Below are 25,662 nucleotides of genomic sequence, written 5' to 3'. Positions count from 1 at the left end.
ACTGGAAGTGACACATCCAACCATAGGAGGATATTTAAGATTAAGTTATGGTATGTGAATATAACATGTCACAATATGGTCAAATCAACTAATAATGAAGATAAACAAACATGAAGACTATAAAGAAATGGAAGGAAAAACCCTTTGTGAAACAGTACAAAATGAAAACAGAAGAAACAGAGGAAAGAGTTTATATTAATTAGAACCATACAAAAGGAAAAGTGATGAGGAAGGGCTAAGTTGATAAATACTTGTAGTAACTACAAAATCGAGACATTTCTGCATCAAACTCTTTTATTCAAATATATCTAGTTTCAAAAACAGTTTGGTTCTGCAAGTTTTTAATATTAAATTTATAATTCATTAAAAATTACAATCTGAACATTTCAAAAGCATATTTCCAGAACATCTGAGTAGTTATGAAAACCCACCTAGTAAAAATCAGAAGTGACTTGATTGTCCTGACTTAGATGGCTCCTAAATTGAGGCTACTTTTACGTTTATTGAAAGGAGGCGAGCATTTGTGTATTATTAACCCTGTACAACCCTGTACATCCCATAGTGTGATGTTAAGCTAATGAGAGGGCCCATGGGACACCAAGAATTCCATTTCTGTGATGGATCAGGTTTATACTGCTTGTTATCTTGGGGCAGTTTCCCTTTTAACAAAGCAGTTAGCACTCAGCATTTCAGTAACAGAGTATTTAAAAAAAAAAAAAAGGTATGTTTCAGCCAAACACAATTCCACTGCTTTTAAGAGTGAAAGAGTAGCAACCATGAAAGTTGCTACTAGAAACTTAAACCATTATTAAAGACATATCAGCTCTGGTGCACCCTGGGTTTACAGCACTTCTGAAATGAACTGGACAACAGGAAAACATGAATGAATTTCAAACAGTTTAAGGAAAGAATACTGGAGCATTTGGGCCAGAGACAAGAGAGTCCCATTTTTGGCCAGGCCTAACTAGACCAGTCCTGGAAACGGAAGCAGTCACTCGCAATCTTCCACACGGTACTGTTTGGCATGACTTGGGCAGTCAACAGGAAATTCTGGTTGAAATGGCGCTGTTTGTTCCCATCAAATTTCACCGTTCCACAGGTCACCACAAGGATGGTTGTTTGGCTCTGAGTGGCTTGCTCTACACACAGAAGAAAAGGGAGAGAATGGTAACACCCACAAAAGCAGATTTTTCAATTAGATACAATAGGACCCAAATAGTATCTCCTCTTTCCAATCCCAATTCCTAAGACACACTCAGGTTGGCATATAAAGTCCTTCACCATCTGGTTCCAAACTACCTTTGGAGATGTTTGTATAGGAGTCCCCTTAAAATCCTCTCTTATTTGCTGTCTTGTAAACCCACATCCTATTTCCCTATCTCTGTGCCTTCCAAGGTAGTATCTCTCCCATCTTCCTTCCCTCTCCAAAAAGTAATAATATTAATTCTGGAATATCCTCCCTTCCTCACCACCTCTGCCTCAATATTTCTTTTCATTCAGCTTTTAGATCAGACCTTGTACAAGGTACAAGGCACAAGGTCTTCCCTGATTTCACCCAATGATGATATTCTTTCCCTACTGCAATTATCTCAGGTTTTTGTAACGTGATCTCTTCCCCCAGCAGAATTTAAGCTCCTTAGGAACAAAAATGAATTCCTCTCCCTCTTTCCCTCTTCTTTCTTCCTTCCTTCCTTCCACAGGGCCAAGCACCATTCCCTGCACATAGGAGAAATGTTTCTTAAATTGACCTTACCATCTATTCTAACTATAAAAACTTCAGTATGACCATAGTTGATACATAGATATCCTGCCTCTACTATCTGACCCACAAAGTCAGAAAGCTAAATGCCACAAGTGCAGTTCAAAGACATATCCTTCTAGATGGATGACTGAATATGTAAAGTCAAAGATTCTATAGGGTAGAAAGGCTGCATTTCACATGGTGTTTTTAACACACCTCACTCAATTTGTTCTCTCACAAGCTGTTTTTGCTGGGGAACTCGAGTCACCCAGAAATAGTAGCAGAAAAAGAAAAGAAAGATTTATGGCCCACCTAGGAGGGAAGGGGATAATAATATATTAATTGTTACAGTTTGAGTCTAGCCTAAATTACTTTTTTGAAGTATTAACAGACTCTAAAAATTTTGAATATACTATTCAGCAATTCTGGGTAACTCTTGTCTAGACTTCTCAGGGCACAGCAGGCAAGTATTTGCTTGAGAATTCCTCTAGTTCCTTTCTCTGCACCCAAAGTCCCATTTAACCCTGACATTTCACTGCATGAGGCAGGTAAGCCCATGAATCACCACAAATAGGAAACCATTCCAAGTTATAGAGAGAAAAGACTTTCAAATGGAAGAGCTTAGGGGCCAAATACTTGACTACTGAATGACTCTAACCTTTTATTCCCTCCTAAAATATCCCTCTTTTCATAAGCTTCTGTTATTTGCTTCAGCTCAGAAAATTAGTTAAGGGGCAGAGGTCAAGGTTGGAAGAGATCCCAGTTCTCCAGGCCTCTAGAGCAGTACCCTTCAAGCCTGTTTTCCCATCTGCCAAATGATGGGGTTGAACTAGAAGATCCTTTTCCAGGTTTTAAGATTCTTGAGTTGGTTTTAAGATGATTGCCTAGTGAACAAATACAAAATTTTTTAACAACCTACTTTGAACAATTAAAGTTTAATACTACTATTTAAGAACACAATGTTTATTGCATGAGAAAACCCCTGATCTTACCATGAACAGGTTGGCAGTCTACCACAGTGATCTGAAACTCGCTGGAAGGCAATGTCTCAAAAAATTCACTCAAAGCATTTAGTCCAGATATAGCATTTCCGTTCCAAACTAAAGTAGCTGTATCAAGGTACAATCTAGTCAGTACCTAAAGAAAAGGTAAAGATGAGATTTCCGTTCTTTGTCATCTTTTTTCTAATACCAGGTCCACTTTCTTCCACCTTTATTTAATATTCATTTTCCCAACTCCATGCTATCACTTCTACTAGAATATATACTCCATTTAGCCTTTAGCTGAAGTGACTAATGAACAAAGGGCTCAGGCTTTTAAAGAAAAGAGCCTATGTAAACCAAGTATAGGAAAGGTTGGGGATTATAACTGTATAGTATCAATGCAACTGGGCTGTGAATCAAATACCTTTCTAATGTAATGAAATATGGCCCGTAATATGGGGGGGGGGAATAAGAGCTAGCATTTATATAGGCTTTAAGGTCTGCAAAGTGTTTTACAGGTATTATCTCATTTTATCCCCAAAACCCTGGGATGCAGATACTTTTTACAGTTGAGGAAACTGAGGCAAGCAGAGGTTAAGTGACTTGCCCAGGGTCACAGAGCTAGTAAATGTGAGTCCACATTAGAACTCAGGTCTTTCTGACTCTGGGTCCAGAGTGATGGAAGGAGGAAGGGAGGGAGAGAGGGAGGAAAGAAGGGAGGAAGGAAAATCAGGTAGCATTAGATCAAATGTCATATCTAGTAGCTGGTGGGCTCTCACTAGCATTATTCTATGATATGCACTCTAAATCTGGAGTCACAGGACCTGGGTTTAAATCCTGCCTGCTATTTACTCTTCACTTGACCTTTTGGAGATTCTGTTTCCCTGTTTGTAAAATGAGAGGATTAGGCTAGAAAGCTTTAAAGGCTGACTGAAACTCTAAATCCATGGCTAAGTGACAGAAAACAGCTAATGTTAAAAAAAAAAAACAGAAATGTCCATTCACTTGCAAAGTACCTGAGGAAGCTGTAAGTAAAGCCAAAGGGGTCTCGGGTTTTTTTTTTTTTCTATATGCCTATAATACTCACCCTTCTTCTTTTATCTATGGTCTCATAGTAAATATTGACAAATTCTTCAGCAGCTCTACAAGCCTGATACGCATTGGTTTTAAAATCCTAAAAGAAAAAAAATCTGCACATACACTTATCAAAGTTGGGCCAAGTTCATCTCACCTTCACAAAGGGAACATAACTTAGCTTTAGACACTTAGATGACCTCTGGGGTCATCTGTGTTTGAATTTGAAAAAGTTCCTTCCCCTCCCTAGCCCTCAGTTTTCCCTCTTGTAAAACAAGGGGCTCAGATTGGACAGCCTCTGGGGCCCCTCCCAGGCCCCTGGCCTCGATTTCCCCTCTGAAGCGATTTGGCCTCTGAGGCCATCCTAAGGCTCGGAAGTGAGGTGCGCACCAACATCCGTCAGCCTCTCTCAGGTCCTACCAGTTCCCGACACCACGCCCCCGTCCACACCCACCCACGTATGGGGACTTGGTTTTCAGCGCGAAATTAAACACCAGTGAGCGTCCATGAGGCGGCGGCAGCAGCCATACCTGCATTCCCAGCCCGGGCCCCGCATAGCCTGGAGGGTGTGCGCGCCCTCCCCACCCCGCCGGGTCCCCGGCCCCACCCCCACCCCATCTAGGACCTCCCCTCGGTCAGAGGCCCACGAGGCCGGTCCAGAGCGGGCCTGGTCCGAGAAGTTGCGTCTGGGGGAGGAGAAGGAGAAGGAGGAGGGCGGGAAGGTGTCGCCCCCGCGCCTCAGGCCCCGCCCTGGGACTGGCAGAACTGTTGGGCGGGTGGCACCTCCCTCGCCCCACTCCCCAATGCCGCGCCGGGACCTACCACAGACATTGCCATTGCCGCTTCCTCGCGAGAAAGCAACTTCGGCGGATCGGCGCTGGCGGCGAGGCGTGCGGACGGGCGGCAGCTGGCTGAGGGAAAGTTGAAGTCTCCCGGAAGCTCTTCCGGCTCTCACTAGCTCAACCCCCCCCCCCCCCCCCCCCTCCAACTCTGAGACGGGGCGGTCACTCCCGTTCCTCCTCTCCTTTTAACGGAACAGTTTTCCCGCCGCTGATTGACTAGCTGAGCCGCCAAACACCGCCCAGTGGGCGTGACAGGGGAGCAACGTCCAATGAAAGGCGAGAAATTTGACTCCTGGGCGGGCTATTGAACGAAGGGAAAGTCAAATCGGAGGAGGCGGAGCGGTAACCAGGCAACGGCGTGGTGGGCGGACTGAGGACAGCCTTGTCTACTAACCTGGGAGCATTTGCCAATAGATCGAGAAAGAATATCGCTAAAATGAATAGATTCCCCGTTTCCCGAGAATCAGAGGAGGGTGAGTCCCGGCCTGAGACTTTGGAATCCCTATTTCACTGGAAAAAGTGATGCGACTGCCTCTTCTCCCCTCCCCTTTCCCCCATCCCACATCACCCTCAAGTCTCCTCCTTCGCCCCATGGGCTAACCATTCTTCCTGCCAAGACCAACCCTTCTACAAGTGGCCCCCATGTCATCTCATCTTCTCCAGCCATTGACGTCTCACTGATCTTAAGTCTCTCCCTGTCTACTGCCTGCAAACATGCCCATGTCTGCCCCATCCTCAAAAAACAAAAACAAAAAAACAAAACAGCCTCTGACTCCATCCTTCCATCCCTACTAACTAATCATCCTGTATATCTTCTGCTTTTTATGGCTAAACTCCATGAGAAGGCTATCTATAATCGATACCTCCACTTCCTTTCCTCTCACTCTCTTAACCCAGCAGTCTGACTCTCATTCTCACCACTTGACTAAAACTACTCCCACCGAAATTACCAATGATTTTCTTGTTGATGTATCCAAAGGTCTTTCTCCCAGTCCCCACCTTTCTTAACCTCTCTGCAGCCTTTGACACTGTTGATCCATGCTCCTGGATACTCTCTTCTCCAGGAGTTTTCTTGCCACTGCTTTCCTGGTTCTCCTATCTTTCTGACCATTCTTTATCAGTCTTCTTTGCTGAATCACCCTACATATCCCACCAGCTGATTATGAATATACACCCAAGGCTCTGTCCTGGATCTTCTGTTTTCTCTCTATACTCTCTAGGTGGCCTCTTCCATCTCTAATCAGATGATTCCCAGATGTATGCCTCCAATTCCAGTCTCTTTCCTAAACTTCAGTTCTTCTTCACCAACTTTACACACATCATCTCCCTTGATGAATGAAAGAAATAAAGAAACAGTCGCTTCCTTCTGAGGAGTTAACATTCTAATAGGGGGACACTCCACATTTAGGGGAAGAGTAACCAGAGAGGAGTGTTTTGTCCTGTGGAGGTAGAAAACAGGGGAGGGTAGTAGGCACATCATAAGATCACAGTGTCCAAATCTGTAGATAGAAGGGACGTTACTGGCTTTTAGTCTGACGCCCTCATTTTACAGTAAACTAAGACACAGTGAAAAGTGAAAAGACTTGACCAAAATCATACACAGGTGGTAAGTGACAGAACAAGATTTGAACTTGGTGAAATTTCCAGGGTGCCATGGCCTGAATGGATGATCTGGTATTTAATGCCAGTCAGTCACTATAGGAGGCTAAGGGCAGAGGTTTGTTGGAGGTAGACAGTTTTTTATTAAAATTTTAAAATTTAATATAATATAATTTAATTAATATGAATATATTATATTATATATTATAATATAATAATATAATTAAATGTGATAATAAAATGATATAATTAAAATATAATATTAATAAAATTATTAACCAGCATTTACAGGTTGGAAATCAGCAAATGCTACAAATCTGGGCTTGAATTGTTTTGCTGATTTCCAGATTTATGAAAGTGATTGAGACAATGTTAATAATGCAGGTTAACTTAAAAAGTGTATCATGGACATTTTTTTTCCTTCAGAGAGCTGGTTATTAACTATTTGCCAACATGACTGTGAATGAGTGGAATAGTTTACACATACTCAGCCACCAAGGCAACTAAGTTGCAAAGTGGACTGGGCCTGGAGTCAGGAAGACTCTTCTTTCTGAGTTCAAATCTGGCCTCAGACATTTACTATCTGTGTGACCCCGGGCAACACCCTGCTTGCCTCAGTTTCCTCATCTGTAAAATGAGCTACAGAAGAAAATTGTAAACCACTCCAATATCTCTGCCAAGAAAACCACAAATGGGGTCATGGAGAGTCAGACATAACTGAAAAATGACTTGTCAACAGGATTGGAAGTGGCCTCTAACCTGTGAATGGCTGGAGCCAAAAAAAGCAGGTTAGAGGCATGTGTGTCACAAATCAAGTATCAGTTTAACTAATTTCAGAGTGAGGAAAAAGCTTGTACCTGAAGCCCCCAAAGTAAGAGGACTTAACTTGATAGGGCAGGGGTATGGCTTATATACATGAAAACCACAAGGAGTTGGGACCACAACCCAATCATCCTTAGATCTTGAGCAGCAGTTTCCATAGTTGGCATTTCTTGGGATAATACAGGCATTCTTGGGTCATGTGGAAAAGTCTCTAAGTTGTGTAAGGGTTGTTGGAGCCTTGTGATAATTCAGCATAGTATAGAACTGGAGTTACCATAGAGGGAATAGGAGTGCAGTATCAGCTTTGGTTCACTTGGCAGTTAAAAACACACAGGTGTCAGGAGATAAATGATTGCTTTCTGCTACAGAACTTTGGCTCTCAGGTCCCTGGGAAATAGGTGGAACTCCAACAAATCTGAACAGTTATTGGGTAATATGAAAATCCCTCAGTGAACACCTAGTGCTGGTCAAAGCAGGATGAGAGGTCAAAGCTTTGCCAGAGGATGAGATCATCCAGAACGCAAAGGATTGTTGCCTGCTTGCTGGGCCTTAGCTCTGGGAAAGAGGGTGTCTCCAAATATCTTTTTTTTATAAGCAATCGGGGTTAAGTAACTTGCTCAAGGTTACACGGCCAGTTATTTCTAGGTATGGTGCTGAGTGTCTGAGCCCAGTATTCGATCTCCAGGTCATCCTGACACTGGGGCAGGTGCTCTTACTCGCTGAGCCACCTGGCCGCCCCTAAGTAACTGGGGTTAAGTAACTTGCTCAAGTTACACGGCCAGTTATTTCTGGGTGGGTGCTAAGTGTCTGAGTCCGGGATTCGATCTCCAGTGCTCTTACTCCCTGTGCTACCTGGCTGCCCCATGTCTCTAAATATCTTAATGGACTGAACAACAAAATAATTCAACCCCCAATCAAATGAGTCAGGCCCTGGGATTGGAGATACAAAAATGAGTGAATTCACTTCCTCAGGGTCTGGACCCTGGATTCTAGAACATCCTCAGAACAATCACCCCCTGAGAGGTCAGATTATTATACCAATTCACAAATGAAGTTATCCTAGCTTAGAAGGATGAAATACCTTGCCCAAGGGTATATAATTAGTAAGTAGACAAATAGTTTGATTACAAGTACAGTGTTCGTTCCACTACATCATACTGACAATATCACTTTGTTGCACAGAAACCTGTTACTTCTAGTGTAAAACACAGACTCCTTAATCAGCATTCAATCCTCTAATCCTGTTCCTCCTGAAAAAAAAACATGCCACCCCCTCACCTTTTCAGCTTTATCCTATACTGTTCCACTCACTCTGAACACTTTACCCTGAGCCCCATCAACACCATTTGGAAATTGTTCAGGTGAAAATATGGACAAGCTGTTAAGGTCAGCTGTTGAGGGAACTGCCATTCTTCCTTTGAGGTACCAAAGTTTACCACCTGGACTCTTCCTGGTGGCAGGGGACCCGTCTGCTCTACACAATACAGGGACAGCCATCAAATTAAAAATCTAGACTCTTCCTAAATGCAGGGGAGGGAAAGACAAACATCACTCCATTCTGCTTCCTCTGCTGGTTTCCTGACCTGGGCTGACCTGCCTGTAGAAAACCATTCCATCAACTTTCGTAAACTGCCAAAGTTCAACTCTCCCCTGAAGTCATATGGCTAGAGATGTTGATAAGCTACCTGAACTCATTCCTCAATAATTAATAGACTTCTACCTGGTCATACCCTTCCCATCTCAGTGATTCTGAACTCCCAGCTGTCATTATTCAAACCCAAGTCTCCGTCCCCCTAAATGCAACCCTGACAATAGCCCATTCTAAAGCTCTCCAACCCTTCCACTGTGCCCTCTAGAATGCTTATTCCATAAGTAACAGACTTGCTTTAATCCTAAACCTTTTCTTTTCCTACTATATCCATCTTCTTGTATTCACTGAGACCTAGCTCCCTCTTGAGTCAGCCTCCCTGGCTACTCTTTCCAGCACTGGTTGCACTTTTGCTAATTCCCCTCAACTCACTAACTGAGTTGTGGAAATTGGAATATTCTTGCTATTTCCAGGTTCTCCCACTTCTATCATCACTCAGTAACCTCCCTTCCTTTGAGGTTCACTCAATCCATATCTATCACCCAAACAAAATTCCGGTAGCTGTTGTTTATAAGATACTACTTCCCTTCTTTCTTCAATGAGTTCAGTGCCTGGCTTACAGTCTTTCTCTCATCTCCAGCTCCTGCCTTCAGGTGTCTTCAGTATGCAAATTGATACCTCCCAAACACCCTAACCTCTCAATTCCTCACCTCATTCATTTCCCATGACCTCCACCTCCACCCCACCACAGCTACACACAGAGATGGTCATACCCATGATCTTGCTGTCACCCACAGATGCATCATGTCCATATTCCTGGATTCTGAAATTCCCTTACCTGATCACTATCTATAGTCATTCTACCTTTCCTTCTGTCTTGCTACCCCCAAAACTGTTCATTATCCCTACTCTGGCCTCCATTCCCTTCACTCTTCAGTTCTTTCCCAGGCCAGCACTCTTACATGGGCTATTCTCTCATCCCTTCCCTATCTTGACCCTTTGGTAAAACAGTTCAACTCTATGTTTTCCTTATCCTATTGAAGATTTTGCCCTTTCAAGCCTCACTCTTGGATCACTCACACCATCCATCATCTTCATTCCTATGAATTTGTTGCTGAATGAAGCTAGAAAAAAATGATAAAACTATGCTGACCAGGTGAACTTCAAGTTTATGTTACATAGTTTGAATTATGCCTTTGCTAGAGCAAGATAATCCTTTTATACCTCCATAATTGACTTACTATACCACTCATCACAGCATTTTCCCCAAACCTTTTCATTCTCCTCAAATCTCCCACAGCTATCCATCTCTCCATACTCTCAGCTGAGAACCTTGCCTCAAGTTTCACTGAAAAAAATGAGGTCATTAACCAAGAACTCCATGTTCTCTTTCCTCTTCATCTTACATCACTCGGAAGCCTTCTGCCACTATTTCCAACTTCACCAGCTTGCCATGAAGAGATGGTCCTTCTCCTTGCTGAGGCAACTACCTTTACATGCCCAAATGATCCCATTCCATCCCAACTTCTCCAGCAGATCACTCCCTCTCAGTCATTTTCACTCTTTCACTTATCTTCATTCTCTCCTGTCTACTGCCTACTTCCCTAACTGCCTGCAAGCATGCCCTTGTCTTCCCCTTTCTCAAAAAATCCTAATTTGAACCATTTATCTCTACTAGCTACCATATGATATCTCTTCTCCTTTTTTGGCTAAACTCCTTGAGAATGCCTTCTGCAACAGATTCTCTCACTCTCTTAATTCTCTATAGTCTGGTTTCTGTCCTCATCATTCAACTAAAACTGCTCTCTCCAAATTTACTAATGATCTCTTAATTTCCAAATCTAATGACTTTTTCTCGATCCTCAGTCTTCTTGATTCTCTTCAGCCTTTGACACAATTAATCACCATCTTGATGATCCTTGATGAGCATCCTTGATGCTCTATACATTAGGTTTCCATGACAAGATTCCTTTCTAATTCTACTACCTGTCTCTTCTTCTCTGTCTCCTTTGATGGATATTCATTCAGGTCACTCCCCCTAGTGGTGGAAGTCTCAGGGGCACTTATCCAATCCTAACCTCTCTGCCGACCTCCAGTCTCTCATCTCCACATGCCTATTGGACATCTTAAACTGGATATCCTGTAGACATCTTAAACTAAACATGTCCAAAAGTGAACTCATTGTCTTTCCCCCTAAATGTTCCCCTCTTCCTAACTTCCTTATTATTTTTGAGGGTACCACTATTCTCCTAGTCACCCAGGTTCAAAACCTAGGTGTCATCCTTAACTCCTCACCCTCTCTCACCCCCACCCCATATCCAATCTGTTACCAAATACTGTCTATTTTACCTTAGAAATATCTCTAGTATAGGCCACCTTCTCTTCTCTGATACTGTCACCATTCTGGTGCAGGCCCTCATCACCTCACATCCAAACTATTACAACAATCTACTGGTTGGTCTCCCTGCTTCAAGTCTTTCCCTACTCCAATCCAACCTCCAGTGATCACGTCACAACAGTGGCTCCTTTTTTCCGCCCTGCTTTTTGGAGGGCAATTGGGGTTAAGTGACTTGCCCAAAGTTACATGGCTAGTAAGTGTGTCAAGCGTCTGAGGCTGGATTTGAACTCAGGTCCTCCTGACTCCAGGGCCAGTGTTCTATTCACTGCACCACCTAGCCGCCCTTCAATAACAGTGGCTCCTGATCACTAAGAGGATAAAATATAAAATCCTCCATTTGATGTTCAAAGCCCTTCATAACCTGCCTTGCTCAGACCTTCCAATCAACCAGTCAATCAATAAACGTTTTTGAAATGCCTACTATGTACCAGCATTGTACTAAGTGCTAGGAATACAAAAGGAGGCAAAATACAGTCCTCACCCCTCAAGGAGCTCTCAGTCTAAGGCTTTTTTTCTTGGTGTTAACACTTTTATTTTCCTAGGCTTCAGGGTTTATACATGCAAAAATAGATGGACTATAATGGAATTCGATTCTTTTAAGGATATAAAAGAAAGACAATTTTATAAACATTTTAAGATACCTCTAAACAATATATTTTAGAGACCAGGGAATAATTCATTTCCATTATTCAGCTTTCTGATAGCTACACACTGTTATCAGAACACAAGAGTGTTAGTGAGCTAACATTAGATTACAGTGTTTGGACATATATTAAGGATATTATTTTTCTCTTCCTAAAACAAAACCAAAGTAAATCACAATGATCATTTGTTGTTGTTTGTCCTTCGTTCTCAAAGAGGACCATGACATCAGGAAGGAGATGTCATGACTTGCAAGTGAATTGGATTTAAGTGAGGTAGGGCTGTGTAAAGTCACCAGCCTCACTTTTCTCCTCCGGAGTCATATGGGTCCAGTGGCCAGTTATAGATCAGGATGACTGGAGATGGCCCAGGATGCCCAAGAGACCTTGGCCTTTTTAAGCTTGGAAAGACTAGTTCTTGCTTGAATGTCTAAGGTATTGCAGTATTGATTATACTTAGAAAGGAAAAGAATCCTAAACTTCCCCTTAAACAGCACGTTCTTGCCATACATATTTTTTAAAAGATTTAACAAAAATAAAGAGAACATATCTGAAAATATAGATCAAAGAGAATGATGACATCAAGTATTTTCTCAACACCTTATACAAAATAATTTGTTCAAACTAGTCTAGGAAACATGCTAGAGTTCCATGTATTGAAATGCTTTAGTCCGCTTCGTCCACGTGCAATGTGTCATCATCTCCTTCAAGAGCTGGCATTTCCTCAGTTATAGTTGCCTTGGCTTCTTCAATAGTTGAATCATCTTCATCAATTCCAAGACCAAGTTTGATCATCCTGTAGATCCAATTGGCATGATCTTCCAAGCTGAGCCCAGAAGACAGCAGTACTATGTATACCAGTACACTGGTATACTGGTATACACCGGCACTGTCTATATATACCGGTGTGTATATATACACACACACACACACACACACACACACACTCACATATGTATTTATATGTACATATGCCCTCCTATATAAACATATATATGTATACATATGTACGTATATATTCCCTTCAACTATCCTCATATTGAGAAGTCTCATGAGTTACAATGATAATTTTTCCATGTAGGAATGTAAATATTTCAACTTTAACAAGTTCCTTATGATTTCTTTTCCCTGTTTACCTTCTCATGCTTCTCTTGCTTCTTGTATTTGGAAATCAAATTTTCTATTCAACTATGGTTTTTTCATTAAGAATGCTCAAAAGTGGGCAGCTAGGTGGCTCAGTGAATAGAACACCGGCCCTGAAGTCAGGAAGACCTGAGTTCAAATCCGGCCTCAGACACGTAACACAAAAACTAGCCGTGTGACCTCGGGCAAGTCACTTAACCCTGATTGCCCCTCTAAAACATTAAACTCTCTAGGTGAAGCTAATCTCTGACATACAAAGAGATAGACTTTTATCACATGAAAGTGCATTTAAGAATATGAGACTTCCATCTGCATTTGTGAATGCAGGATCTTTGAACCAATCCTTTTTGCCTCAGTTGTCCTTGAATGACTAAAGACAAGAGCTGGTGAAGTATGAAGGGCTATGAAAAATGATACAAATTGTGAAATAACTGAATAAATTATGATGTGTAGATGTAAGGAAATACTACTATGCTATAAGAAAGTACAAAAGGATCATTTCAAAGAATACTGAGAAGACTTGTATGAATTGATGTGAAGTGAAAAAGAATTGATACAATGATAACAACATTGGAAAGAAAAATAGCTTTAAATCTGTTGTGGGAAAAGTATTTTTCCATAAGTGGTTTCCCTGACAATGTCCTCTGACTAATATATCAAGACTTTTTCTGAAAACAAACTGAATAAGGAGGTGATGACTTTGACAGAAATGAAGAGGTTCAGAACCAAACCCTACCATCCTCAGGGAGACCCATAGCCCAAATGGTTAAGTTCCACCTTGTACCTGATGGAAAACCTGGAGCCTGAGCAGGAGGGTTGATGGAGTCTGAATGTGACATTTCTATTGTGTTGCATATAGTGCTACCAGGAATGATGCCACAGGCTGTTTACCTCATATCTCCTAATGTTTGAGTGAGAACCATGCCTACCATATCCACAGCCTGTACTTTGGAGTCTCAGAAGATGGAGAAGATGGAAAGACACACAACTAATACATTTCTCGCCTGAGAGATCGGATGAAAGAGACCTGAGCTAAGTCCTGAGCTTTGAGAAGCTCGGATAGAAACATACCACAGTATGTTGTTTGAGTTCATTGTCAAGATCTATGGCAAGGTGATAGTCTTATGCTAAGGAATGATATATGTCTCTTAGGTGGCTGCAGAATGATGCAGAAAATAGAACAATAAGCCTGGAGACAGGAACACCTGAGTTCAAATTTGACATTTCCTACTTGTGTTACCCTGGGCAAGTAACTCAACCTTTGTGTATCTTAGTTTCTTCAACTGTCATATGGTGGTCATAATAGAAGCTATCTCCCAAGGTTATTGTGAGGATCAAATGAGATAATATTTGTAAAGTTCTTAACACAGTGCCTGGCTTAATAAATGTTTGTTCTCTTCCCCACCCCACCCCTTCTGATTCTCCCTTGTGCATTCTGATCCATTTATCTGTCTTTCTTTTTTTTTTTTTTTACTATTACCAAGTAGTTTTGATGAGTGCTGCCTTACAGTATAGTTTGAGGTCTAGAAGTACTATTCTGACTTCATTCCTGTCTCTTTTCATTATTTCCCTTGATATTCTAAATCTTTCCTCTTTCCTTTCCTCTCCTCTCCTCTCCTCTCCTCTTCTTTCCTTTCCTTTTTGGAGGGCAATTGGGGTTAAGTGACTTGCCCAAAATCACATGGCTAGTGTGTGTAATGTAATGCCAAGGAAAGCCAATACAGAGGGATCTTTATATTCCATTACTATCACAGTGTGTCAAGTGTCTGACATCAGATTTGAACTCAGGTCCTCCTGACTCCAGGGCTGTCTCTATTCACTGCGTGACCTAGCAGCTCATAAATCTTTTATTTTCTAAATGAATCTTATTATTGTTTGATACAGTTTTCTAAAGTATTCCTTTGATAATTTGAGAGGTATAGCAATAAAAATGTAAATGAGCTTTGAGAGTATTGTCATTTTTGTTGTATTGGCAAAGCCCAAACATGAGCATTGAATATTCCTCCACCAGTTTCAGTTGTTTTTAATTTCTTTAAGGAATTTTTTTGTGACTAAATCTAGGCATATATTTTCTGTGCTTTGGTAGATTGATCCACTTTATTTTTTTTATTCATTTTGTAGTTACGTGAAATGGGATTTCCCTATCTACTATTCCCTCTGAATTTTGTTATTATTATATAGAAATATTATTATTGTTATTGAGGGTTTACTTTATAGCCTGCAACTTTGCTGAAGCTATTTAATGTCTCAGTTGGTGTCTTTTCTGATTCCCTAGGATTTTCTAACTAAACCATCATATCATCAGCAAATAGAGACAAATTTATCTCTTCTTTACTTGCAAAATGTCTTCTTGTTGCAATTGCTAGCATTTCTGGAACTATATCAAATGATAGTGGGAAGAGTGGATTTGCTTGCTTAACTCCTGTATTTATTGGGGAAGATTCTAGTTCAGAGGTGGGGAACCTGCGGCCTCGAGACCACATGTGGCCTTCTAGGTCCTTAAGCAGGGACCTTTGACTGAATCCAAACTTCACAGAACAATCCTTTTATTAAGGGAATTTGCTTCAGGTTTTAGATAGATGCCTTTGATAATATTAAAATCAAGCCTCCCTATGCTTACACTTTGTAGGATTATTAGCATAAATGAATGTCGTACTTCATCAAAGGCTTTTTCCACATCCATTGAGATAATCATGTGGTTTGGGGATCTTTTTGTTAGTATGATTAATTATGTTAATTGTTTTTCTAATGTTGAACCAGCCTTGTATCCCTGGTAGTAATTCAACCTGGTCATGACAAATGATTTCTTGGAGGAATCACTGTAGGTATTTGACAGAATTTTATTTTTAAAATTTTAATTACTATTCACTAATGATACTGTTCTATAGTTCTCCTTCTGTGCTTTATACTTCCTTGATTTAAGTATTAGAATTATATTTGTCTCACAAAAAGAATTTGATTGGTTCTTTCTTCTCAGTTTTTGAGAATAATTTGTATAATGCTGGTTGTTCTTTAAAAATGTGATAGATTTTTTCCTATGAATATATCAGGATAAGGAGGTTTTATTTTGTCCTCTGGAAATTGCCTTACAGCTAGATGTAATGCTTTTTCTGAGATTGGATTATTTAAAATCTCTATTTGGTCTTCCATTACTTTAGGTATTTTCTAGTTTTGGAAGTGTTCTTTTCCTTTGTGTTCTCAGATTTATTAACATAATATATAGTAGGTTCTGATAATTCTTTTTATGTATTCTGATCTTGAGATTTCACCTGGTTTCTTTGATATTTTTAATTTTTCTTCCCTCTTCTTTATACTCAGTTAACTAAAATTTTATCAATTTTGTTGTTTTTTTCAAAGAACCAGCTATTAGCTTTATTTATCATTTCTAAAGGGTTTTTGTTTCTGCTTTATCTATTTCTCCTCTAATTTTTAATATTGTTTTAATGCTTATTTTAGGTTTATTTGTTGGCTTTCTAATTTTTAAATGTATATTCAGTTCATTAATGCTCTCTTTTTCTATTTTATTAAATTGTTTGTAGGAATTTTCCCCATTTCCCCATCCCACCCCCGCCAGAACTGCTTTAGCTGCATCCTAGAAATTTTTGTATGTTGCTTCAGAATTATCATTTTATTTCATATAAGTATTCATTATTTCTATGATTTATTTTTTAACTCATTCTTTTATTTGGGATTTCATTGTTAAGGCTCCATTAGAGTCTGTATCTTTTGTTTGTGTTCTCTGGACTGAATATTTTTTTCTTGTTGTTATGGTCTGTAGAGAAGGTGTTTACTATTCCTCTGCCCCAATACATGGTCAGTTTTTTGTAAAAGTTCCATGCAGTGATGAGAAATGTGTGTGTGTGTGTGTGTGTGTGTGTGTGTCCCTCAGTAGTCCCATTTAGAAAGTACCATAAATCTTTTAGCTTTCATTTCTCCATAAATTTGTTCAGTTCTATTATTTTCCCTTTTTAGATTGTCCAAAACTGAGAGAGGAATATTGAAATCTCCTGCTACCGTGTTATTATTGTCTGCTTCTTCTTATAGTTCAGTTAATTTTTTTCCTTAATGAATTAGGTGCTAAGGCATAGAGCATAAGTTTGATACTGATATTGGTTTGTTTTCCATAGTTCCCTTCAGCATAATGTAGTTTTCTTATATATCTATATTTTATTATGAATGTTTGTTTTTAATTTGATAGCATGATGGCAACTCTTGCTTTTTTGGATTCTCCTGATGCATGATGTATTTACTTACAGCCCCTTATATGTTTTATATGTATATCTTTTGTTTTTTAAATGTATTTCTTATAAGCAATAGATGGTGAGATTTTATTTCCTTGATAATTTCTTGAAAGATAACATCTGGGCTCTTTTGTTGATCATGGCTTTCAGGTAGTCCGATAATTTTAATATTATCTCTCCTGGATCTATTTTCCAGGTCAGTTGTTTTTCCAATGATATATTTTACATTGTCTTCTATTTATTCATTCTTTTGGATCTGTTTTATAATATCTTGATTTCTCATAAAGTCATTAGCTTTTATTTGCTCCATTCTAATTTTGAAGGAATTATTTTCTTCAGTGAGCTTTTGGACTTCCTTTTCCTTTTTGGCTAGTTCTACTTGTTAAGGCATTCTCCTCATTGGCTTTTTGGGCCTCTTTTGCCATTTAAGTTGGTCTATTTTTAACGTGTTATTTTCTTCAGTATTTTTGGGATCTCCTTTAGCAAGCTGCTGACTTGTTTTTCATGATTTTCTTGCATCACTCTCAATTCTCTTCCCAATTTTTCCTCTACTTCTCTTATGTGATTTTCAAAAACCTTTTTGAGCTCCTCCATGGCCTGTGACCAATTCATATTTTTCTTGGAGGCTTTTGATACAGGAGTTTTGACTTTGCGGTCTTCTAGTTCTATGTTTTGATCTTCATTGTCACCAAAGAAAGATTCTATAGTCTGATTTCTTTTCCTCTGTTTGCTCATTTTCCCAGCCAATACTTGACTTTTGAGCTCTTTGCCATAGTAGAACTCTGCTTCCAGAGTGGAGAGTGCTGTGTCCCAAATTACTGGGGTTTTGCACAGCTCTTGTCAGAGCTACTTCTAGGCCCCTGCCTCAGAGCTGTGAGGAGGACTCCTTTCTACAGCCACCACAAGCTCTGCCACTCCAGCACTCTTCCTCACCCCAGGACCACCACCCAAGACTGCAACTCAGATCCAAGCAGGGCAAAGCAGGAGAATCCTGCCTCAGTGCCAGCAGAGAGATTCCAGCAATTGCCCTCTGATAAGCTGCTTCCCCCCCGCCATGATCTGTGGGCACAGACCCCTGAGGTCTGCTCCAGTCTGGTCTGTGCTGCCAGTCTGTGGCACGGCCCACATGGGACTGTACCTCACTCCCAGTCCAGTGCGATGGACCCTTCCTTTCAACTTGCCAGACTTACTTCAGCTGGAGATGTATTTCACTCTGTCATTTTGTGGGTTCTGTAGCTCTAAAATTTGTTTAGAGTCATTTTTATAGATATTGGAGGTGATTGGGGGAGGAGCTCAAACAAGTTCCTGCTTTTACTCTGTCATCTTGGCTCTGTCCTCTGAGATTTTGTTATGCAATTTGTTACTGCTTTTCTTTTTATTAGACTGCTTAAGCCATTCACATTTAAAGTTATAAGAATTGGATTTATATTTTCCTCCATTTGTCTCTATTTTTTTCAAATTAGAATTATTTCCCTCTTCCCCTACAAACACAGTACTTCATCTCTCCAGTTATTTTTAGTTTAATCAGGTTTAAGCTAACACTATTCCTATCAGCTCTCTTCTCCTCATCCTCAAACCTTCCCTCCTGTTCTTGGAGGAATTTTGCTTAACTTATTAGTTCATTTTTATTTCTTTCTTTTATCTAATTATTTGATTCTTCCCCTCTTTTTTCCCTCTCAATTAATTAGCCGAGTAAAACCTCCCTTTTTCTTATCCCTCCAACTCTTCTTTTTTCATTAGTTTTCAAATTTTTATTTTCTGTAACTTTTTCCAAAAAGCTTTTCTTTCTCTTGTTCTCTTCATTATTTATCTTCTCTTTCTTTCTGTACTAGGTGTTTATTCTTTGATACATTGTCCTTATACTTGTTTAGTGTTTTGTGGAATTGATGCCTTCTAAAGCATCTATTTTGTGTTCCCTCTTCTTTTTTTGTTTGCTTTTTTGGAGGGGAGCTGGGGTTAAGTGACTTGCCCAAGGTCACACGGCTAGTTTTTGTGTTAAGTGTCTGAGACCAGGTTTGAACTCAGGTCCTCTTGACTCCAGGGCTGGTGCTCTATTCACTGCACCACCTAGCTGCCCCAGTGTTCCTTCTTCTAAACAGTTTCTATTTCTCCTCTCCCTCATTCTTCCTAAGCTTATTCTTCATCTTCACCACAATTTCTTGTCTATTTATCTCTCCCTATTTTCCTCGCTATGTGCCCTTGCTCTAATCTCACTTTTTTGTTTCAGGATTGACAATATAGTTGATCAATTCAACTCCAGACTGTCCTCCACTCTTCATTCTCTTGCCACCTTGTGCTATCAATGTTCAAATGATGCCAATACTCAAATCTGGATCAACTCCACCATCCACTGTCACACCTCATTTTCCTGAACTGATGAATGTTGTTAAGGAAAGTCAAATCACGGGACCAACCCAGTGCACAATTTGTGTTTCTATTGTCCAATCTCTTAGTCCTCACTGTTGCATGGCAATCTTTTTTATCTTTTCTGGATTGACTCTATTCCTCTTCTCTACAAGAGCAATTCCAAACCATTTTCTTAAAACCTTAAAACCTCTTCCATCTCCCTTTCCTCAGCAGATTTTCTTGCCTCCTACTTTACTTAGAAAAATAGACTGCTAGTAACATCTTATTTTCCTTAACTTCCTAATGCCAAGCTTAAAACCCCCTTTATCTCTTTTCTTTTTTTTTGGAAGGCAATTGGTGTTAAGTGACTTGCCCAAGGTCACATGGCTAGTTTTTGTGTTGTGTCTGAGGCTGAACTTGAACCCAGGTCCTCCTGACTCCAAAGCCAGTGCTCTATTCACTATGCCACCTAGCTGCCCCTTTTATCTCTTTTGTTATTGATATTTTCCTTTCTCTTACATTTTTATCACTTCCAAATGACTCCACTCCCCAACAGTACCCTCCTTTCACCCCAAACAAAGAAGGAAACTTGAGCAAAACAAACCACCATACTGACCATGTCTGGCAACATATGCCCAACTCTATTCTGAAAGAAGAGGGGCTCATTTCACCATCAGTCATCTAAATTCATGATTGGTCATCATATATATTGTTTTCCTGGTTCTGCTCACTGTACTTTGCATCATTTCATTTAAGACTTCTCAAGTTTCTCTGAATTCATCATCAATTATAGTATAATAATATTTCATTTCATTCACATACCGGAACTTGTTTTAACCATTCCCTGGTTGATCATTGCATTGATCCCCATAATGTTCTATGTTCTTTTCATTATCAAAAAAGTACTACTATGAATATTTTTGTATGTATGGATCTTTGCCCTCATTGAAATATACATCTAGCTGTGACATTGCCAGGTTGAAGGACTTATACAGTTTAATAACTACTATACAGTTTAATAACAATAAAAACTATTGTTTTCTAGAATAGTTATACCATTTCAAAGTTTTACCAAGAGTGCATTAGTGTGCCTGTCTTCCCACAGAGCTTCCAACATTTAGTATTTTCATCTTTTGTCATCTTTGCCGAACTAATGACTTAGTAAATGCTCTATCATCTCTATCCTATGATCCTCACTCTCTCTAAGTCATATCTTGTCATTACTATCTCCGCAACATCTCTTGTATTCATCTCTTTCTCTCCATTCATCTCATCTCATCTCACCTTGCTTTGTCTATTTCAGTAGCCTCTGAATTGGTTTCCCTGCTCAAGTCTCTCCTTTCTTCAATCTGTCCTCCACTAAGCTGCCAAAGGGATATTACTAAAGCCCAGGTCTGAACATGTCAATCCCCTGCTCACTAAGCTTCATAGCATGTCTAGGATACAATGCAAACTCCTTTGTCTGGCATTGAAAGCCTTTCATAACCTGGCAATAACCAACTTTTCTAGGTTATTATATTTTTTTCCCTTTGCCTTCTTGCTGTTCTTTGCACAATGAAGCATTTCAAATCTGCATACCTTTCCATAGTCAGACTCTCATAAATGTATTCCATCCTCACCTCTGCATCTTAAAATCAGTAATTTTCTTTTAAAATTCAGCTCAAATGCCACCTCCTACAACAGGCCATCCCCCCCCCCCAGTTGTTAGAGCCTCCCGCTGCCATTACCTTGCATTTTGTTTATATTGTATACGTATACATACATATGTATATATACATATATGTATACACACACACACACGTGTTATCTCTACCAATAGGATATATAGGATATAAGCTCACTGAAAGCTCTTTCCCCAGCACCTAGCACAGTGCTTGGCACACAGTAGACCAGTTAAGTGCCATTGAGGAACATAGCATAAACTTCCAGTGACATCTAGTGACGACAAGAGATATTGCAGCTTATAAATATTTATTACTGGGGGGGAGGATAACTTACACAGAGCAAGCACTCACTTTTGACCAATTCAACTATGACCTTTGTTGTCGGCCATTTTATGTCCAACTCTTAATATTACACTCCACTTCATTCTAAACCCTGCTTTTATTTGATTTTAACCCATATGACATCTCACTTCTGGTTAAGGGAAGTAAAACAGAACCAAAGGAAATAATAGATTTATGAAATGAAAGAAGCATTTAATGGCTTCATTGTAAATAGGAATTTGGAACAGCTAGGTGGCGCTGCAGGATAGAGTACCAGGCTTGGAATCAGGAAAACTCATCTTCCAGAGTTCAAATCTGGCCTCAGACACTTACTAGCTAAGTGACCCTGGGTAAGTCACTTAACCCTGCTTGCCTCAGTTTCCTCATCTGTCAGATGAGCTGGAGAAGGAAATGGTCAACCACTCCAGTATCTTCTCCCAGAAAACCCCAAATGGGATCATAAAGAGTTGGACACAACTGAACAATAAAAATAAGAATTCAGACTAAATTGTCACCATTAAAATTACCTGTTACACTCTTCATCCTGTAAAAGATCATTTGATATAGGATAAGACTTCATAGTAGCAGACACTAGTTTTACCCCACAATGAATATGGTCCCTGGGTAGAGTATAATAATAATAAAAAATTAAAAATTAATATTGCCCCAAATGGCTGATGATTTAATAATGTTTCTTAACTTTCAAGGATATTTATGAAATAAATGTCAAAAATTTGATTAAGACTTAAATTGTATTAAGTCATGCATAAAAGTAAATGCTTGAATAGGTACTCAGGGCTAGTAAAAAAAACAAAACAAATTAAGCCTGAAGTATATAAAATCAAATTATAAGGTGGTGGTATGGCTACAGCCTAGTAGTCACTGTACTAAGTAGTAGGACTGGAATTTCAACTATTTGGCTCCTCTGCTCCTGCCCCTGCACCATGTTCTCCATCCCTCTCTACTTGTGGCATTCCATTCTGAACAGACCTGTCCCTCCTTTTAGGCACTGCTAAGCTTCTCAAATGTACAATGAATATCTGTGGCCTCAGTTCCTTTTCTACCCAGGCACTTTAAGACACTTAATGGTTCTTAACATGACCATAGTTTTATATTCGTACAGCTGGAAGGGACCTCAAAGGCCATTGAGCTCAACCTCCTCATTTTAAATTCATTTTATTTTATTTTTAATTTATGGAATAAAAAAGCATTTCCATAACATAGCATAATAAAAAGATGATTGCACATGAAACTGCGAATCTACTGTGTATAACTTGCTATTCCTTTTAAATATACAACAAAGTTATCATGGAAATTTCTTTTTTTCTTCTCTCTTCTCCCTCCCACCCTAGACATGGCCACCATTAGACACACACACTCATATATATATATATATATATATATATATATATATATATATATATATATATATATATATATATATGTAAAATTATTCTATATATACTTCTATTTATCACTTCTTTCTCTGGATGCAGATAGCATCTTCCTTCATGTGTCCTTTGTAGTTAATTTGGGTATTTATAATAGTCAAAACAACTTATTTGCTCAAAGTCATTCTTAAAACAACATTCTGTTAAAATGTTCTCATGTTTCTGTTCATTTTGCTTTTCATTATTTCATACAAGTCTTTCCATGTTTTTCTAAGACCCATGAGCTTATCATTTCTTATAGCACAGTAGTATTCCATTACATTCATATACCACAACTTGTTTAGCCATTCCCCAATTGATGGGCATCCCTGCAATTTCCAGTTTTTTGCCACCACAAAGAGAGCTGCTAATAAACATTTTAGAACATATAGGTTCTTTTCCTTTTTCCCTAATATTTTTTGAAAATAGACCTAGTAGTGGTATTACTATGTCAAAAGAGTATAGGTAGTTTAATAACTCTTTGGGCATAATTCCAGATTGCTCTCCAAAATGGTTGGATCAGCTCACAATTCCACCAACAATGAATTAGTGTCCCAGTTTTTCCACATCCCCTCCAACATTTTTCAGTTTTCCCTTCAATCACTTTAGCCAATCTGATAAGCTGTCGCTGAATCAAGGTATTCATTCTCCCCCTTCCTAACCGATTCACTATTCCACTTTTCAGAGCAACTATTCCAAACCTTCTTGTTTTTCCTCAAACCTCCCATGACAACCCCTCCAACCTTTCAGCTGAAGACCACACTTTACAAAAAAACCGAGGCCATTCACTATGAGCTACCCTTTCCCAAATCCTCATCTCAGATCACTTAGATGACTTCTTCCACTATCTTCTGCTTTTACCCCATCTCATGTGAATATATGGCCCTTCTCCTCAAGAAGATAAGCTCCTCTGTGCACATCCTTGATCCCATCCCATTTTGTCCAACTGATTTCACACCTGATCATTCTCACTGTTTATCACCTTGAATAGCTCCCTATCTACTGGACCCTTCCTATAAATATATCCATGTCTTTCCCATTTTAAAATCCCTCACTTGATCCAACAATCTGAGGTAGCTATTATCCTGTATCTCTCCTCTCCCTCATGGCTAAAGTTTTTGAAAAAGAATCTCTATTTCCTCCTTTCATTCAGTCCTAAACTATCTGGAATTTAGCTTCTGACCTCATCATTCAACTGAAACTGGCCTCCCTAAAGTTACCCAAACTATCTATCTGCTGCACTACCTAAGTGCTACAATTCCTGGAAAACATGAGATTTCATGCAAAATCCTAGTGCTGTGCAACCTTGCTATTCTCCTGCTGAAGAAACACCAATGACTCCCAATTACCTCTAGCAGAGGTAGCCTCAAGACCACATGTGGGCCTCTAGGTCCTCAAGTGAGGCCCTTTGACTGAATCCCAATTTCACAGAACAAATACAAAGCCTGCACCCAAAGACCTAGAAGGCCACATGTGGCATCCTGGCTGCAGGTTCACCACCCCTGGGCTTCGTGCCATATAAAACAATAAACTTCAAATAGTGGTGTCCCAGATTGAAAGGTCAGATCATTAAGAAACTTAGAAGAGAAAGGAGATATCTTTCCTGCTATGACTGAGGGAAGAATTCATTCATTCATCCAGCCTAATTCTTCCTGTGCTTCCTAGATTCTCCCCCATATTTTTTTTAAGGAAAAATAATTTAATTTTTATGGGTCTGGGTCTTTGGGGGAGAGTGGAGAAAGGGAATGAGGGAGGTGATTTTTTGGTGTTTTTTTTTTCCTAGAGACAGGCAGAAAGGAAGGAAAAACTGTAAATAAATCGCCAACCCTTGGATGAGTGGGAAATAGGAACTGTCAGAGTTGGCTCATTTTTTTTAACACAAAGAACCAACCAAATGGGAAGAAATACAAGCTTAACAAAAGCTAAGAGGAAAAAAATTTGGAGGGTTTCCCCTGAGGTTGGATTTAAACTCAGGTTCTCCTGACTCTAGGGCAGGTGCTCTATTCACTGCAGCGCCACCTAGCTGCCTCAAAGAGAAAAGTATTACAAGAATCTTGAACCACTATCTCAAAATGGGGCAGGGGAAGGGGAAAACATGGGAATATTCATCATGTTATTTTTCATGTCGGAGTAATCTAATTCAATTCATTTACGACCATTTGTTTAGTCAGTCCCTAGTCAATGGGACTCCACTTTATTTCCAGGCCTTTGCTACTACAAAGAGGGCTGCTATGACTATTTTGGTGTCTACAGGATCTTTCTTTTTGTCATTGACCTCCTTGGGGTATGGGCACAGCGTGTTGTGAATATTTACATCTTGGAAACCAACAAGCACTATAAACCAAGGCTTGATTTATTGTTTTGTTAATTGTCTAAATTTAAGAAAGTGATGGAGAAAATGCTGATGATGCAGATTAAACTGAAAAGTATATCACTAGTTCATTTTTTTTCTCCCTGAAGAGCTGGTTGTTTAAAAGTTAACTGGTTTTATGTCCTCTTTACCATTTTTCATTCCATCTGATACAATCTGTCTTTATAACCTGACTAATGTATAATGTGAAAGTATTCACAGATCCTATACTTGACTATATCCCGCCATGGTAGGGAGGGGAGGAAGGGGGACAAAATGTGAAAATCAAGGAATTGTGGAATTGAATCCTGTAAACTAAAAGGAAACAAACAAATTAATTTAAAAAATAAAAAATATATTTAAAAAAAAGTTAACTGGTATGGGGGTGGCTAGATGGTACAGTGAGTAAAACACCGGCCTGGAGTCAGGAGGACCTGAGTTCAAATCCGGCCTCAGACACAACACAAAAACTAGTCCTG

The 25,662-nt window shown here is 39.6% G+C and overlaps 1 protein-coding gene across 2 annotated transcripts in view; it reads right to left on the bottom strand.

Annotated features, from left to right (window-relative positions):
* Positions 1–276: 276 nt before the first annotated feature.
* The window catches only part of LOC138171013 (NTF2-related export protein 2-like), a 296,615-nt gene continuing 271,229 nt past the window's right edge, over positions 277–25,662 (bottom strand). Inside the window, exons 2-6 of one of the 2 annotated variants that reach the window (XM_069100474.1) lie at positions 4,621–4,754; positions 3,812–3,898; positions 2,734–2,878; positions 2,529–2,625; positions 922–1,139 (exon numbers count right to left, since the gene is read on the bottom strand). In XM_069100474.1, the coding sequence (XP_068956575.1) occupies positions 1,079–1,139; positions 2,529–2,625; positions 2,734–2,878; positions 3,812–3,898; positions 4,621–4,635 (405 nt within the window). In that variant the 5' untranslated portion in view covers positions 4,636–4,754 and the 3' untranslated portion in view covers positions 922–1,078. Of the gene's footprint in view, positions 1,140–2,528; positions 2,626–2,733; positions 2,879–3,811; positions 3,899–4,620; positions 4,755–25,662 lie in introns of those variants that run through there. The other variant, XM_069100473.1, reaches the window with a different exon arrangement.

Source organism: Petaurus breviceps, unplaced genomic scaffold (assembly GCF_028583685.1).
Source record: "Petaurus breviceps papuanus isolate PSGF00001 unplaced genomic scaffold, PetGlider_PUasm1.0 400, whole genome shotgun sequence".
NCBI lineage: Eukaryota > Metazoa > Chordata > Mammalia > Diprotodontia > Petauridae > Petaurus > Petaurus breviceps.
Note: the sequence above shows the minus strand (reverse complement) of the source record. Positions and strands in the feature narration are given on the sequence as shown.